Source organism: Curcuma longa, chromosome 21 (genome assembly GCF_044706935.1).
Source record: "Curcuma longa cultivar G26 ecotype Majalengka, Jawa Barat chromosome 21, ITB_CL_G26_1.1, whole genome shotgun sequence".
NCBI lineage: Eukaryota > Viridiplantae > Streptophyta > Magnoliopsida > Zingiberales > Zingiberaceae > Curcuma > Curcuma longa.
The window spans coordinates 4,912,382-4,924,528 of record NC_133881.1 but is presented as its reverse complement, the minus strand read 5'-3'; the positions used below and the strand labels follow the sequence as shown (position 1 = coordinate 4,924,528).

General features: G+C 38.7%; 1 protein-coding gene across 1 annotated transcript; it reads right to left on the bottom strand.

The window, feature by feature from the left end:
* Positions 1-2,514: 2,514 nt before the first annotated feature.
* LOC141814570 (uncharacterized) lies at positions 2,515-9,883 on the bottom strand. The gene is made up of 7 exons (XM_074702512.1): positions 9,792-9,883; positions 8,539-8,737; positions 8,414-8,468; positions 8,102-8,320; positions 5,813-5,910; positions 4,995-5,189; positions 2,515-2,739 (listed from the first exon to the last, which is right to left on the bottom strand). The coding sequence occupies exons 1-7, from the start codon at positions 9,881-9,883 to the stop codon at positions 2,515-2,517; spliced, it is 1,083 nt and encodes a 360-aa protein (XP_074558613.1).
* Positions 9,884-12,147: the final 2,264 nt, after the last annotated feature.

The window sequence follows — 12,147 nt, the reverse complement described above, 5'->3', positions numbered from 1 at the left end:
CCCTCTAAATTTCAATCTTCTCATTTTTCACCGTATGTTACTGCTCCGGCCTGATACTCTATTTTCGACGAGACCCCCAAATACATGATTTGCCTTAGACAAGATCAAGTATGGCGAGATCGTCATTAGGTTGCTATTGGAGTGTTGCCTTTTACACACTACTTGGATGGGGTGAGAGAAGGCTCATTAATGGAAAGACAAGGGAGGAGAAGCAAGGGAAAAAGAGAGGAAGTAAATATTTATGTTTCCCTTATTTAAGGGAGAGAAGGTTGATTAATATAACATGTGTTATCATGTTTGATAAGAAAGGAAGAGAAATTTGAATATATAAAGTTATCAAAATATCCTCACTTCTTAAGAAATACAACCCATGTAGAGGACGGATGAAAAACTATAAAATTCTGTTAATATTGTATGTAGAAGCTGAGATATGAAAGACCTTAAAAAAAGATAACACATGCTCTTTGGATATATGGTCCTTATCCTTAGAGGAGGAGAAGAAAAAAATTAGGGTTATATATCTTTGTCCTCTTGAGTCATATCCTCGAAGAGATATGCGGCGAGGGCCGAAGCCGACGTCGTGGAGTGCGAGCGATTGAACATTAGACTACGACGATGTGCGTTATGTGAAGAGCGAGGCGCAAAGACGAAATACTTAAACAGATAAGTTAATTTAAAAATTAATATTTTAAAATAGGGATAAAATTTGAACAAAATATTTTTGAATTCTCCTTTCTTACCCCCCAAATCGGAATGTAAGAAATTATATTGATTCATGAACATGCAAAAGTAAAACTTACCCTTCTTTCCTCTTTCCCTCCTTAACTCACTCCATCTCAAATAAGAATCAAAATTCTCCTTCCTTTTAATTACTGACATACATATATCCTCGGGGAAAAAATCCCTCACACCCCCTAGTTAATTGGCGGTTGACTATAAGATAACCCTGTGACGATTTAACTCCCTTCGCATCATCTATAAAGACGGCCCAGGAAGGACATTAGGATGAATGTAATCATCTTTTACTACAACGGTGTGCTGCCCCTTATAAAATGAGTCAATAAAATATTAATTAATGGCCAATTCAAAAAAATTGAAAATTTACAGGACTAAAGCGTAAAATTTTGAGTTGCTTTGCAGAACAAGTCTACGTGCCAATCCATTTAACTACCGTCGCCTCTCTAAAGCCTTTAAACCCTTTCGAGCTCCACCGCTGTCCGCTGCTTGCTTCGATGGCCACAGCCGCCGCCTCCCAAAACTTCTTCTTATTCCACAGCGACAATTCTACCGCCGACCATCAGTCTGCCAGATTCGGCACCGTATTCTTCATCTGTCTAGTGTTCATCCTTGGGCTAATCTTGCTGCTAGTAATATGGCTTAAGCATCGTGAAAATTATAATTTGACTACGACCCAGGGAGTCGAGCTTGTTAACGGCACCTCTCGCTCGAGACAGGAAAGCTCAGGCTACTCCTCTCAGATGACCGTCGTCTCCGGAAGCAATCATCCTTCGGTCGTCCACACGATAAACTCGAACGGAGCCTGGGACCAAGCGGTGGTCGCCGGGGTTAGTGAGTCGACAAGGGCCGGGGGCACGAGTACCGTGGATGAGCGGTCGGTGGTCGTCACCCCAGGCTATTCCTCTCAGATGACCGTCGTCTCCGGAAGCAATCATCCTTCGGTCGTCCACGCGATAAACTCGAACGGACCAAGGGACGAGGCGGTGGTCGCCGGGGTTAGTGAGTCGACCAGGGCCGGGGGCACGAGTACCGTGGATGAGCGGTCGGTGGTCGTCACCCCCGCCGGACTCAATGAGTGTGTCATCGACGTGCTTTGTATCTCCGAATACAGGGCCGACGAGGGCCTCCACGATGGCTCCAGCGGCGAGACCACCGAATGCGCGATCTGCCTCGGCGAGATCACGGACGGACAGATCCGGTTTCTGCCGGAGTGCTGCCATGCCTTCCACGTCCAATGCATCGATGCATGGCTCACCGTTCCCTCTCCCTCTCTGCCGGAGGGCCGTCTAACTTAATTTTCTGATATCTCCGGCGAACTTCAATGATCCCTTTCTTAGGAATTAATTAATTATTGACTCGTTCTTCAATTGACCGAGTCCAGATTGAGAAGCCAATCTCAAATTATTTGCTATGTTTTAGTATTCGCATTGTTATTATTTGGATAATTGCTAAAATAAACTTCGTTTATCTTGATAAATCTTATCGTACACTTTTGAAATTAATAAATTTAGTATATATATATATAATATGAGAAATGATACATATGACTATATGAAATTTTGACATGAAACGTGGCATGACAGACGTGCCACATGGCTTCCTCCCAATTATCCCCTTCCTCCTCTTGCCGAATCGCTTGCGATCTAAGCGATTCTATACCTCGCCGCTTCGCCTAATCGCCTAGGGTTCCGCCGGATCAGCTTCCTTCCCCGATTCAAGAAGCCTAATCCCAGTCCTTCCTCAGAGGAACATCGGATTCCATCCGTTTCGCGCCATTCAGACCGATCGCAGGCCCAGTCGCTCCTCGAAAGACGGCAGGAAGAAGGAGGATGACGACAAAAAAGGCGAGCCTGGTTGAATGCTCCAATTCCGCCTCCGCCCCTTCCGCCGCTTCCGCCACTTCCAGTTTATTACTCGGAGCCCAAGCAGAAACCCAAGCTCGGCAATCTCGATGAGGTCGACCCCAAGCTCCTTGAGACTTTCGACCGCCTCGGCATCCCTCTAGACGAGCAGAAACGCCTGGCTAATGTTGCTGTTGATGCGGTCAAGAAATCCCTTGAGGAAGACTACGTCTTTTGTTCAATAGTTTTGAGAAGATTATTGGCACACAGACAGAAATCCCTTGTGTTTCTTCATTCAGTGAAGGCATATTGAAAGTAGATCAAGAAAGCCACACTTCTTCTTCCAAGTGATTTCTGGAAAACAAATGAAGAAGAAAGTAATCAAGAACCGAGCAGTTCATTTCATCTCAAGACTTTTCCACTTTAAGAATCCAGATTTGAGCTCTGCAGATGGATCCGTCTTGCACTCATTCTTCGCCAAGTGTGTCGCCCATTTGCAAGAGCCTTCATCTCGCACGGTCGTCGTCGCCGTCGTCGACGGAGAGCTTAAGCACAATTCGAGGTTCAGGTCAGGGCACCTGAGCTCATCTTATTGAGTCTTTTGAAAGATGAAAGATTTTTCTTCAATTGATTGCTCCTATCAATTCCTTCAGTCGATCGAGTCCTCTTGTCAACTCCTCTTGTCAACTTCTCCTGCCAACTCTTCCTATCGACTTCTTTAGTTGAATTCTCCTATCGACTCCTTCTGTTGACTCCTTCAATCGAGTTCTCATACTATCTGTTGATTCTTTCACTAGTCGAGTGCTTCTGTCAATATATTCAATTGAGTCCTCCTGTTGACTCCTTCAACTGATTCCTCTTGGCGACTCTCTGTGTTCGAGTTTTTGCTTATTCACAACAAAGCTGACAAAAACAAATTCCATGAGATTTAATCCACCCCTCGTATTTAGGCTCACTCTGGAACATTTTGACATTGTATGTGGGAAATCCGAACTGAAGCGTAAAGATAGATGAAGCACGTGGAAGCCGGGATCAACGACCACTCCAATGTTTTTCCAAATCGTTCAACTAAAGTATTATGCAAATCTATAATTTTTTCATCGATTCAAGTTCTTCGATACTATTTACTTTCCTTGCAAGTATTTGCCATGATGGTGTGTCAATTCGATCTCCTTGGATTTTTTTTTTCCCCATCGTCTGCATCTCTTTTAACAAATCAAATTCTCATGTCTTCTGTTAATGCCCTTGAAATGAACTTACTGTGAGATGCAAACTCATGAATTATACAACAAACCCAAGGAGAGATTAAAAAATACATCGGTATATATATTTATCATAACTAAGAGCTAGCTAGTATCGTACTCCAAATGTGTTGCCAGACTGAAATCGATATATCTCATCTCTGTTGGGGCCAGCTAACCTGAAAGACATTATTTTTTGGTTAGATTAGAGCTAGCGGCTTCGATGGTTGAGGAAATAATGCAAAGAGGTTAGATTCCTCTTGTATCTTCTACTCTCTCCCCTCAATTTGTTAAACAGTTATAGACGGCTCGAACATGTCTTATACTTTCGCCTCGTCTACTTTCCATTTCCCAAAAGGCAATGCTCCCTTCTCCTCGATCATTAGGATGCTACGGTAAGCCTTTGCCAGGAGATTTCGATTTCGCTAATGGCAGCAGTCACGGTCATCATCACTTCTGAGGGCTGCATTATTTTATTATTCTTTCAGAATTAGAATGTTGGGGAATTGGTAAAATATATTTTTTGCTAAGGAATTTTATGGTACAGTGGAGACTGACGTTACGGGCTTATAATAGATGGATTCCTAAATTTCTGCATGCAGGAATGGATCATTAATCATCCTATTATAGCAAAGTTAGAATTCGTCACTTTAGCGGTCTTAAACAATCGATCTCATAATTATCTATGAGAAGATAAATCAAAAAATTACAGTTGACTACCACGTAAAAGAGCATTGCTTTGACTTTATCAAAATTCGATCCTTATCCATGGTAAAAGTTTGTCCCACAGTAATCAATTCAATCATATTTCGAAGGCAATCATTAATCATCCTATTGTAGTAAAAAAAAATTAGAATTTCCACCCCAACAGTCTCACAATATTGTCTTAAGGTGAAAGTAGCATCCACATCCCATGAATGACAAAAAAAAAAGTTACAATTGCTTTGTAAAGCCCCCATGCCTCATGATGTACTTTGCCTAACCATCACGTAAGCTAAAAGGATGATGAAATGCAGAGAGAAGTGTATTAAGGAAAGATTGGATGTTTAAGGCAACTTTTTATCTTATAACATAAATCAATATCAATTTCAAATATCTTCATGCATAGATATGAATATGAACCATTAATGACAAAACAAAAAAAATTAAAGAAAATGTGCCTAATTATAAGAACCATTGATATACAGCTAATAGAAAACACGTACTCTCCAAGGTTGCCACTTAAAACACCGGACTCCCTCATCTTCATCTCATCTTCACGCAATTCATCAACTTTGTTCTTCTCTCTGTAATGTTTATAGAATTCCTGCAAACGAGCAATGTCCTGGCTACGATCTATTGTTCGACCATCCCTCTTGGCAAGTTTTTGCTGTAAAATTTTACACCAAAATATATGTTAAAGGAATCAAATATCTAATTGTTCACAAGTAGACGATCAACATTCAATAACTAGTACAAGAAGCCAATTTCAAAGTCACAACAACATGACAATTGGACATGGGAAGTGCAGATGAAATTGGCTACGCATCCAAAATTGAAAACTGAAAAAAAACAAAGCGGACCAATTTAAACCAAACTGAAAAAGAAACTCAATTTATCAGTTTATTATGTTCAGGTCAAGTTTGGAAAATGAAATATTTCGATTTCAGTTTGAAGAGATGGTAGACTGATACAATCAAAGCAAATATAAAGGATATATATGTGTATTCATGTATAAATTAGATATACAGATCTAGATAAATATGCATACATGTATATATAAATACATAATTTATACATGCATGTATATATAAAGTTTCTGTTTGAAAATTTCACCAATAAACTAAAGCTTATCAGTTTCAGTTCAGTTTGAAGTTTCTCTAATAAACCTATGAAAAAGTCATGCCCACTCCAACAAGTGATAGCTAGTCCAGATGTACTACAAGGTAGGTCAAGTCTATTGTGATGAAATTCTAACAAGTTACAGAAAAATTAGCATGTTAAAAGTTGTACCTTTATGACTGACATCAAGCCAGTTTTGAACTGTAGCACACCTCTACCCTCACTGTTAGGATCCAAGTTTTGTGCCAAGGAATATGCATGCTCACATACTGCAGCAGATGCACCAAAGTCAAAATAAGCAATGTTATCTCTGTCATGTTACTAAGATACGAACAAATAAAAAATCTCATGATAAAATTTTTCAATTCCTAAACAATGAAAATACTATATCTTGGTCAAAAGTTTATTATAAAAGGTTACAACCATTTGAGGAAGATGTGAATTAGCAAAATGGATGATTGATCAGTGAAAATCAACATTTCTGACATATTGTTTTGTGTTCATACCTGACATTTTAATCCTCTTGTATGCTTAAATTCGTATTTATATCATATTTCACGAGCAAGAGTTTATTTTGAGCTTCATTTCAATTTCTTTCTAATTGATAACATTATTTCTAAAATGTGAGTGTATCTTGTTTTTAGGGCATCAAAGGAGACATCAACCGAAGCTCCAAAAGGCCACGCGGCCTGGTAGTGTCTCTTGACACGGCCTAATCATGTCCCATGCTGCAGCTTGATTAAAGCAATCCAATGGGCTACACGGCCTAGTCGTGCCCCCTAGCATGATCGTGGCACTAGCATTGGTTCACTTGAGGAAAGCTGGTTCATCTCACACAACCATGAAAATGAGGGATATCATCTTCCTTCCTGACGCCACCCCCATCGGATCGCACCTCACGGGACGGGATCTCCCTCCTCATCCACCAAAGCCACCGCTAGCCATCTCCATCTCCGTCTCCACCAACCATCTCCATCATCACCGGCACCTCAAGGAAGGGGATTCCCTTCCTCATTGAGAGAAGCATATCAATCCTCATCCACCTCCGGCCAAAGCTACATCCGGAGCCACCATCAGCCGACCTCACGAAGAGGAAAGGGGATTTCCTTCCTCATCGAATGTCATCACCGCCCGTATCCACATCTAGAGCCGCCATCAACCGACCACGCGAAGAGGAAAGGAGAGCTCTACAAGCCAAAGGCACCACTTGTAGAGGAGAAGAAGGCATGGGGATCTCCCGCCTCTTTTCATCTACAAGCATCATTCGCAATCATTCATTCCGATCGGGGAGCTCCACCTTCAGTGCTTAGTTTTCATTTAGTCCCTTTGTTGGAACAAGTTGGTTTGATTTCCTTACACTGTTTTTACTTATGTTAATACATTTCAATTCATTTAATTTCTGCAATGCTTTGTTTCATTTCAATGTTATAGGTTTCCGTTAATTCCTTTGCAATCATAGTTTAGCGAGGTTACAGTTTCATCAAGTGCATGACTTTGCGTTTGTCATTCTCAGCATTCAAATTTACTGTTCTTTACTTCCTTTACGATTGACTGCAATTTAATGTAGTTACATTTCTGTTACTTGCATTGATTTCCATTCACTATTCTTCGTGTTCAATCCAAAAGCAAACCCTCATTTACAACTTGATCTTGAGATTATAATTCACCATTGTATTCCTCGAGAGACGATCGAAGTTATCTCCATACTACACTAGACTAAGGGGTTCGGTATTAAATTTTACCATAGTGCAACAATGCAGTATCAATCAGTATATATTTCACTATTGGAACATGCATTTTCATTAGTTAATCAATATGAAAGACTGAAGAATATAAGAAACGTAAGGAAGGGGAAGGGGAAGGGAAGATGGGTTAAATCGTGACCAGAACTGGTGATGCCAATATCATGCGTCAGCATGAGTTGGTACTGGGTTAACAATCCAGAATGCCAAGATTACTTAGTAATAGTTGGAATATAACACCTCAGAAAAAAGTAGAGGCTTGAACAAGTTGATATCCAGAGGATATTTAGTCAAAGAGGCATTAGTAGATGAAATAACAATCAAGAAGGCTCAAGGAATCATTCAAAAGAAGGAAAGAGGATACCCATAGAATTCATCGTGAACAGATCAATAGCTCAACCAAGTCATAATTGCATAAAAACCATTTAACATCATCAAATATTTTCAACAAAGTATTGGTTATGTTTGCTATCTCAGACTACTGTCACAGGAAAAGTGTATAACATTGAGTGATAACTGCAGCAACAATTAAAATAATTTTGAAGGATCTCAGAACAAGTTCAAGCAACTTCAATAAATTAGAGAATTAAATGTGATATGAGACGTATAAACAGGTAAACAATTCCAAATAAACTGTTGGGCATTGCAACTAAAGTACTACGCAGCAGTAAGGAGACCGCACACTCACAAACACCAAGGTCAAAAAGACCGAACTTACAAATTCTCGCAATGTTACGGTCCTCATCTTCAATCTCGTCTGCCGCCCTCAATATCTCGTCGACATGGGAGTTGTTTGTTAGGGAGGACGGGACATTTCCTGCGACGCCACTGACGGGCTGCTGCTCGCTAACCACTACGCCCAACCGCTCCCGGCGCAACGCTGCCCTGACCAACCTCTCCCAGTTGGTCTCCGGCGTCCTCATTTCTCCTGGCGAACCTAGAAAGACAACATATAAAGGCAAGAATGCTACACAAACGAAGAACCACGAAAGAAATAGACTCTACAGAAGAGAAGAAAATGGAATCTTACGCGGAGAAGGGGGAGCGAGGGATCTTGAAGGAAGATTACGAATGCTTCGAAAACCCTAGAAAAGAAAGAGATTTCGCAGCTGAGAACGATAGGGATGCTCAGTGCAGCAGAGCGACGAGCCTTACAAAGAAACAGATCTGGTGGCGAGAAGGGGACGGGATCTGAGGAGGAGAAGGCAAGTGCTCCCTTCGCCCCGAAGCTTTCACAGGAGCAGAAAGGGCGAGAAGCGGGGATATTTTGCTAACGCGGAGGATGAAGTAGGGTTGACGCGGTGAGACCGTGAGAGGGAGCCAAACGGTCGGCTCACGGGCTCTTTCCAGTTGGCTCAAAAAAGTATTTAAATCATATTCAAAATTATTCAATTTTAGCTGGACAATCTTCTGTAGAATTTAAATTTATAATATTTTTATATTTATTTATTTTTTATCATATTTTATCGAAAAAAATTACTTTTTATCATATTTGAAAAGAAAACTTAATTTTAATTATTTTGAATTATAATTTAATTCTTCTTGAGTTTAAAGTAAATACAACCATATTTTAGAATTTTAAAATAATAATTTTGAAAAAAATATAATACAACGTTATTTTAGTAATTTTTTAGAATTATTTAAGAGATTCTTTTCTTGTAATTTCATCAAAAGGTCACATTGATAGTTTTTTATTAAATTTATACTTCTCGATTATTTAATAAATCTTTTTAAAAAATACACTAGTCATTTAACCGTATGTACGCACCTAATCAAACTCAAAATAGGAAACTTTAAAAAATTATTTCATAAGTTATAAATATTTTTAAAAAATATAAATATTTAAAATAAAAAATTTAAAATATTATATATCAAAATTAATCATACAATAATTTTGATTTGAAACTTCTATATAGTTATTTTTTATTCATATTTTAAAAGTTATTAATATTGACTGACTAACACAATCTAATTAATTAGGAATGAATATTTTTCATTGTAAATTTATAACAAATTTAATGACAAAATATATTTTCTGTCAGAAATAATTGTATATTTTCTTAATGATAAAACAAAGAGGATATTTTCTTAATGTATATATATTCTAACATTTTCGTCACCCATTAACGATAACTTCTATGATAAAAAAATACTTTATTACTAATTTTATAACATATTAAATTTGTCATAAATTTTATTGTAAAAAATATTTTTGTTGTCAAATTTATCATAAAATTACGACGAAACAATGTTTCGTCGTTAATTTGTAGTGAATAAAATATTCATTGTAAATTTAGTGATGAATTAATTCATCGCATTTTAATTAGCGACGAAAATAAAATTTCATCGCCAATTTAGCGATGAATCTAACTTTGAAATTTATTTCATTGTCAAATTTAGGGCATAACCTTTGATCTGTCAATCCATTTTCTTTCTCTACCATTTTCTCGCATCCAACTTCTCCAGATCTAATTTTGGCACCATAGTCAATCACCGTCATTGCCTCTTGATATAGCCCATAACTAGTGTCACGAATGAGCTTCAAATTAGAATTTATAATCGAAAACCCTTAGCTCTCAAACAAATGAAATATAGGGGCCACGAGTCGTATTTTCCAAGGACAAGTAGAGAGTTTGTATGAATCAAGCTAAGATGTCGTTATTTTTTTGGGTTTTTCTATGTAAATGGGGGTTTTGGATTTTCAAATGAAATGTAATCAAAATTTAATGTATCAATGAAAAATGCATGAAACCAATCAATAAAACCTAAACTATCTAACAATGAAACTTATCATCCCTAGTTATGGAATACAAGAATTAAAGTTCTCAAATTATAGGAAATTACAATCTAAGCTAAAGAACCCTAAATCAACAACATGAGATTATTCTTAAGCAAGGCAAATTAACTAAATGCAAGACAACAATTAAATCTATCTTATCAAATGCAATTAACTAACAGCAATGAATAAAACTAATCTATCTAGCAAACTGATACAAATTCAGTAAAAACCTGAAACGGAACAGTGCTCTTATAAAGTTTCAGACTTAACAGTTTCAAGAACCAAATGCTAAGTGAATCAAATCTATGGAAACTTCTGAATATAACTAATTGAAAACCCAAGCTAATGCAATCACTAGATTAACTGAATTCAAAACATTCTATCAGATCGATTCCAATTCAACAGATGACAGTTATCAGAAACAAATTCAAAACAGAATAGAAATTGAACAGAAACTTCGGATCTTCCCTTTCAATTCAAATCCAATCTAGTCGTCACACTAGATCTGGTCTAAGATCAGAAATCCAGAAGAATAACACTCAATTCAGGCTTGGATTCATCTGGAATCGGTTTGAATCAAAAGAAATCAGAAACCCTCAGAAACTCCTCAGAACAGAGCCGATTCAGATTGAGTTCATCAGCTAGAGATCCTTCGAATCGTGATGAATGCAATGCTCAGGAACCTTCAATACTCTTCAGAGAACCCCTCCAAATGGTTTGATTGCTCCAATTAGGGTAGATCGAAGACACATCAGCTAAAACTCGCGGCGACAAAGACACTCTAATGAAACCCTCAACAGATGGAATTGCCTCCATTTGATTCCCAATTTGAGTTCGTGATCATCTCTGGAAGCTGGATATTGAATTGGAAGGAGAAAACCCGAAGATCTGGCGATGAAAATGAAGAAAAAACAAGAAAAACGAAGCGGAACGAAGGTGCTACAGTAACTTGCTACAGTAATCACGTCAAAAGTACTGTAGCATTCTCGTTATAACGTGGATTTGAAACTGCACTGTTCACAGCCGGCTTGATTAAGTTGGTTCAGCCTGAGTTAGCCCAAGTTCAGCCTAATTAACCAATTTAAACTCCAATTGGCTCGATTTTAGCTCCAATCGAATCCTAATCTTGATCATGAAGTTTTGGGTTAATAGAATTTATCAATCATGGCTTGACTCGGTCCCAATTTGGCTCGATTGTGGTTCCATTTGAGTCCTACAAAAAATTAAAATCAATTAATACAAAATTTACCGTAAAATCACAGAAATTAGAATTAATTGCCTAAATATATAAAATTTCATAAATGCAATCAATTCATGTCATTTAGCATTTTATTTTCATGTAGAAATTCAAATTGAATCCATAAAATGCAGTAAAATCTTAACCCATCACCTCTCCTCTACCGGATCTCTCCAACGGACAAAGCCCTTCGTCGCCTCTAGAGGTATTCTTCTTCTCTCCTCCCTATCGTGTCTCTTTGTCGAGTATCTCTCCCTCTTCCCCACTTGTCGTCAGCGGCCCGTTGGGGGTCAAGCGTCGGCTGCACATGGGAGGCGAGTCGCAATCCACCGACACTAGCCAAGGGTCGCGCCCGCCATGAGGCCTGCCTATCGTTGGTCATGGCCCGACGGTCGTTGTCCGATCCTTAGCCTACTGGCCTCCGGGCAAGAGTCGCGGTCCAATTCGCAGCCCACTTGTTGCTGGGCAAGGGTCGCGGCCCACTACGAGGTCCGCTGCCGCATGCCGAGGCACGACAGTCGCTCGCCAAGGTCGTTGACCAGGGGTAATGACAACCCTTGATTTGATATGTCACGAATAGAGTTGCAAATTGATTTTTAATTATCGAAAACTCACAATGAATGCAAACAAATGAAGTATAGAGACATCGAGTCGCATTTTTCTAAGGGCTAGTAGAAAAGTTGTTTAAATCGAACTTTCGTGTAATTCTTTTTGGGGTTTTCTATTAAAATGAGGGTTTTGGTGTGTT

What these genes read in the sequence shown, in the direction of transcription:
- LOC141814570 (XM_074702512.1), bottom strand. Translation starts at nt 9,883, where the DNA reads ATGACGGTGATTGACTATGGTGCCAAAATTAGATCTGGAGAAGTTGGA. An exon ending in GCCACCAGATCTGTTTCTTT is followed by an intron (nt 8,469 to 8,538) that starts GTAAGGCTCGTC and finishes TTTCTTTTCTAG; the next exon opens with GGTTTTCGAAGCATTCGTAA. An exon ending in CTATTAGCTGTATATCAATG is followed by an intron (nt 2,740 to 4,994) that starts GTTCTTATAATT and finishes CTGCTCGTCTAG; the next exon opens with AGGGATGCCGAGGCGGTCGA.